General features: G+C 42.3%; 1 protein-coding gene across 1 annotated transcript; it reads right to left on the bottom strand.

Moving 5' to 3' along the window:
* Positions 1 to 56: 56 nt before the first annotated feature.
* On the bottom strand, positions 57 to 2,442 carry LOC122993372 (leucine-rich repeat-containing protein 30-like). Its single transcript, XM_044367500.1, has one exon. It carries the CDS (start codon positions 2,021 to 2,023, stop codon positions 1,124 to 1,126), a length of 900 nt encoding a protein of 299 aa, XP_044223435.1. The 5' UTR covers positions 2,024 to 2,442; the 3' UTR covers positions 57 to 1,123.
* Positions 2,443 to 6,000: the final 3,558 nt, after the last annotated feature.

Here is a 6,000-nt window from a genome sequence, read left to right as displayed (position 1 = left end):
ATGTTAATATCAATAAAGTATTACTTTTTTGCATTAAGAAAAATCACCAATTAAACCACACTTTTTTTTAGTTTTTAAGTAGAATTTGCAGCAATTCGAGAATATAATTTTATGCAGTTATAACTCATCTCCTTCCAATATGATAAAAAACGATGATATTGAGTTATTACATTTTTATTCTTAGACTGGTTTTATATGTGCTAGAGGATATCAGAGCAAGACTGGCCACTGTGTAAACATATTTTCTATGCTACATGATGCTGGATCATACAGCACAGTTTTGTTATGGCATTTTATAAATTTGTCTTTAGCAAAGATATTCACATCGCAACACCTTCACAGTTTTGTACATTTGCTACAACTACAAAACATTAGACAGATAAAAGTAGTTATAAGGCTCATACAACTATTTCATTAAAGTAATACAGTAGTTTGAATTGAATAATGTGTCCCATACTTTTCCACACATGACAAGACATTTTTTATATCATCTAAGTTTTTTTCTGTCACTGCTGTCAGTGTCTGCTTTCCAACAACCTCAGAGGAGCTGCCACCCAGCAGCACCACTCCCATCTGATGGAGTGGAACAACATTTAATCAGAGACTAAGTCCCTGTTGTGTTTTGTTTTGTTTATTTTGCAGAACTTAAGCCCCCCCCTCTACTGTTCTTTCCACTGACTTTACACACCCGATCCTCATGACCTGTGTACAACAAAGAGAGCGGTGATCTGCAGCCTGAACTTACCCCGTGCCCCTCTCACTACCGCAGGCCAAACAAGTTCAACTGGCCAGTAATCAGCCTCCAAATGTGGACCTGTGAATTTTTGCATTAGCTGAGCAACTTGTTGTGACCCTTTAACAAATGTTTACACATGACACAGCAGTTTCTAGTTGTTTATTTGTAACCGAAATCAAAAAGCAGAAAAAATCTATTTGTCTGCCAGAAGATTTCCCATAATATTAGTGAGTAATGGTCATTTGTCTTGAGTGATAGTATCTATAGTCAGGCAGTGTGTTGTAAGAGAGGAGCATGACTACCATGTGCCAGGGGTCAGATTTTGTGCCAACATCACATTACGACACACTTTTAGACACACGCAGACACACACACAATGGTAGTCCCTCACGTGGGTTTGAGGTAGTTGTAGAGGGCACTGAGCCCCCCTTGTAGCACCTCCTGAATAGGCTTGAGGAGGGGGTTATTGATAATATGAAGTCCTTTATCCAGGGGATGGCAGGCCAACCTCCCGAGCCTGCTCAGCAGATACAGTTCCATCGGCACATTTTGCAGGTCATTGAAGTCAACATTGAGGAGTTCTAAAGACTCCAAAAAGCATAGAGTCTTAGGCAGTGTGTGGATACTGTTTCCCTCCACGATGAGGATCTTCAAGTTAACTAAGTCCTGGATCTGGTCCGCAATGGTCTCCAGACGGTTGCAAGCAAGGTGGAGGAACACCAGGCCCTTCATGCTGTAAACACAGGTGGGGATGTGAGAGATGCGGTTGTGACTAAGGTTGAGTTTGGTCAGATTGTGCATGGCTGCCAAGCTACCAGGGAGGCCTGTGATCTGGTTGTTGGCCAGACTGAGCACCTCCAAGCAGGTGCAGGAGCCCAGCTCCTCAGGGACCTCGCTCAGGCGGTTGCGACAGGCAAAGAGCACACGTAGCTTCTTCAGGAGGCCGATCTCAGGCGGGAGGCTAGACAGGTTGTTGCCCCACAGGTTGAGGATCACCAGATTGTCCAGAGCACTCAGGGTAGGGGGCAGGGAGCACAGGCAATTCATGGACAAGTTTAGCTTCTGCACCTCTCGGAGCTCCCACAGCTCTGCGGGGGTCTCACCCAGCCCCCGCATGGCGAGGCTCAGCGTGCTGTAGCCAAAGTGCACCGTGGCGTGTCTGCGGATCCTCTCAGCAGCCGATGACAGGCTGGGCTGGTCGTCTCTAACAGCACTCCTCCTCCTTTGACTCACACTCACCTCATTCAGCTCCTTGTTAGAGAAACTGTGAGATTGCTTCCCACCCATTGTCCTCACAGTACTGTTGTTTCTATTGCCTATAACACGATGTCAGCATGTGATTATCTGAATCACCAACACTTAGAGCATTGAGGGGATTGCTAAAGATAATGGCTGCTGATTGATCTCCAGGGTTCTTGAACGAGCCATACAGAACATGTTCCAGTGGCTCTGTGATGTCTGGTTGTTGTAGAACTCCTGATGTTTGGCAGCAGTAGCACTGAATCCTGGCTGGTCTTTCTCACCAAGCTGAGTTGCAGGGTGCTGTAACAGAGCAATATGGGGGGCTCGTGATCCGCGTCTCCCAGACCAACTGCCTGTCTTACTGGATTTCATTCCCCAGCTGGTCCTGTCACTTTTCAAGTCCACAGATAGCACCCTGCTCCCCACCCACTATAAGGGGGGCAGGAGTGGGGCTAGGATGCTGTTTGAGCTCAATCAGTTTAGGTCACTGCCATGATCTCATAGCTTAACACACAGAAATGCACTGCTGCACACACATGCTGTACCACTTGATACGTAACCATGTTTATTTTGTTGATATGTTCACCTGCTATCTTTTGTATATGTATTATATTTTGCATTTAAAATCATTTAGATATTTAACATAATACCTCTCGCTGACCATAATCTCCTCACGCTTTTTTTTTTTTCTCACACTAGCCCCTGTGCCTTTGTGCGTGTGCTTTTGTCTCAACTTAAATATGGCACCAAAGCTGGCAGCCGTGAAAACACTGAATCATCTCTCAAAAAAGTAACAGATCTTAGAGGCATTAGCGAAACCTTATGCACAGGCATGTGCTGGTTTAATCTCAAGTGCAAAAGGACATGGAACATTCCAGTATGTTCCTAGAAAACTCTACAGTTGTTCAAAATCTTACTCATCTGGCCTCAAGGGGTGAAACTCTCTTTATGTAAGAGAATATACTGAAGTGCATTTACATTTAACATTTTGTCTTTCCCCCCAGCAACTTACACACTGAGGTAAAAAAGTTCTTATGCTTTTTCCCTAAAGAGTTCTTTAAGTGTCTTTCTAGAGTTCTTCACTGAAAGCTTTTGTTCCGCTTACTTTCAACAATATTTTTTCACTTTTAAGTGTGATTCTTGTGATAATGACTTAGAGGAAAAAACAACCTTGAACTAAAATTTATTTTTGAGCATGTCTGTAATCCATCAATCCACTCTACATATTTGCTTTTCCTGTTTTGGATTGCTAAGCCTTGGTTATAAACACATTTGCACCTACAGGCAATTTAGAGATTCAGTTTCACTTAACCTGCTTGTATGAAACTGGAGCACCCAGGGGAAAGCCACGCAGACATGGAGAGAACATACAAACTCTACATAGAAAGGTGGAGTTTACTTGTTCTCTCCATGTTGGTTAGGTCTGGTTCAGACTCACCTTCCTCTTGCTGTGAGGCAACAGTGCTAAACACAGCAAAGTCACATCAAGTCTTTTAAACGATGGGTTCACAATTTTTCAAGTCTGTCCTAAAACGATATTCAGGTGCCCAATGTAAGTGATAGGGAACAAAATCCACAGTCCTCCTTCTGTATAAAAATGTATTCAAAAATGTATTTGAAGTTCTTCACCTGTCCAAATTAGTCAATTCAAGTAGATATCTTTCAAAGTTACTGTCTTTTTAGTGCCAGATCCCCTCTGTTACAATTCTCCCACTGTAGCTGAACATGAAAACACTGTCTGTCAAGACACGGGGAGGGATTTTTTTTACTAAAAAGGCTGTAACTGTGGAAGATATCCACCTTATTTGAGTAACTCAGAAGGATGAAGCCTCATATTATCCTCAGATAAACTTTTAGTTAAATTATTGATCAAAATGAGGGCGGAATTTTGCCCCCATCACTTACATTGTAAGCACATTTGGAGGGGACGCTCTAATAGTCAGTATGAACAGGTGGAACGATTGCAGTGAGAAAAACCTGTTTCAATGTTCATATGGGCACCTGACTGTTGTTTTAAGACCGACTTGAAAAATTGTGAACCTATCCTTCAAGCTCCAAATCACAATGTTGTCCCAAAGGGTTTTACAGTGTATATACTGTAGCTTTCAACATCTTCTATCCTTAGATCATCAAACAGGATGAGAAAAACTGTGCAAAAAATACTTTGAAACCTCAGGAAGAGCTGCAGTCGAGGGATTCCTCTTCCAGGACAGACAGACATGCGATAAGTGCTAAATGTACAGCATGTACAGTACAGCATGTACACTGAGCTACTCTGTCAGAGATATTTTTAATTCATCCAAATAATGCCCTCTGATATGTGTCAAACAACATATTAGTAAAATTGTCACTTTGTCAAATAAAGTCAGAAAATGCTCTTTATGTTTCAAAATAAATGCTACTTTCATTCATATTTAATTGACTTTCTCAGTGTTGTCATTCAGGTGATTAACATGATATTTGCAACATGAGAAGTCTACAATCATGAGCCGTGAACACTTTATAAAACTGTTAGGGGTGTAAATGGGACCTTGGACTTGATCCACATTCCTAGACAGCCTTACAGAGTCTGACCAGGACTTAGAGAGGCCTTAGTCATCATTCTTCTCCCAGTCCAGTAATCAAAGTACTTGGATGACAGTTAGCAGTGATTTCCAACTCTGGGGACTCGGCTCTGCTCTGAGCATGGCTAGATCAGCACTTATGAATGACAAGTTGAATCATGTGTTTGCTGAATTGGACACTGGAGATCAGGCTGTTGGGGTACATGCCCATTCAGGCAGCTGCTTGTGCAGCATGTATCATCCAGACAATTTTTTAGTAAATGTTAATACCTTCATATCATATAACTTGGTATAGAAACTGGTTTCTGGCTGACTGGTACGTTTCTTGTGTGTGCTTGTAGGAAACACTTCATCACAAAGTCTTTATACAGCCTTCAGTTTTTAGGAGGGGATCTGTGCTGCTGGTCTGTGTATATGTGTGCCACGGTTAATTTCACAAACAGCAGGATTGCTATATCCTGCCATCCTCTATTTACATGAAAAATGACACCTCAGCTGTAACCGTCAGAGCGTTCTCCCCCCTATGTGCAAACACATCCCCGGAGTGGCAACACGAGGCTTGGAACACATGCTGTCAAATATGCAGAAAAACCTTGGCTTCATATGCATATCCCTCATTATGGGTTAACTGTAGCACTGAAATACCTGGTAAAAGCTCAGGTGGAGGGACAGATGGAGGGAGGGGGTGGGATAGAAGCTAGATAGGTAGGTGGATGAATGGACAGAGAGAATAATGTTCACTCTGTGAGAGATGTCATCATGACATACCTCTCCATAACACACCATTGCCTAACACTTCGTCATACTCTTGCGAGGCATGAATCTTCATTAAATGCTCCTTTTTTTATCCCATGTGTGTTTTTTTCTAAACAAATCTTCCTTTATATCAGAGGAACAGATGAGTGAAAACAGCTTGAGATTTAAATGACAAGAAAATGGGATTCACCATTCCTCTTGCATTCGCACAACACCTTAATACAGAGTCCCATTAGCACCAAATGAGGATGAGTTATTCACTCTGAGAACAGTTACACCCTCCAGTCCTCAGGGTGACAAAAATGATCTCATTTGAGACAGCTCATCTGGTTATGTGGCGCAATAATGACTCTGGATGAGCTACCTTTAGAGACTCAAATTCAAGATATATACCATTATTACTTGTTCATTACTGTGGAGGCTCCTGGCGATGACAGATGATATATGGCCTTGCTGCCACAGAATCTACCGTAGATGTCTCTGTCTTGAAATGTAAGGAGTACCTGCCAAGACCTGAGGCTCTTTAGAGTCTATAGTGCAGACACATTAGCCCCTGAAGCCAACACTTCTACTGAAAAATACCTTCCCTCTTTAGACAGAATACAAGACAAGATCGGGTCTGAAAGACAAGAAATATGCATTTTGCAAGCCTTTTGAGTATTCCAGACAAAATTAGCACCATGAAATGGGGGAGAGCATGTG

The sequence above is a fragment of the Thunnus albacares genome, chromosome 12 (genome assembly GCF_914725855.1).
Source record: "Thunnus albacares chromosome 12, fThuAlb1.1, whole genome shotgun sequence".
Classification (NCBI taxonomy): Eukaryota; Metazoa; Chordata; class Actinopteri; order Scombriformes; family Scombridae; genus Thunnus; species Thunnus albacares.
This window is presented reverse-complemented; position numbering and strand designations above follow the sequence as displayed.

Excerpts from the sequence above, each read along its gene's own strand:
- LOC122993372 (XM_044367500.1), bottom strand. The coding sequence starts at position 2,023 with ATGGGTGGGAAGCAATCTCACAGTTTCTCTAACAAGGAGCTGAATGAG.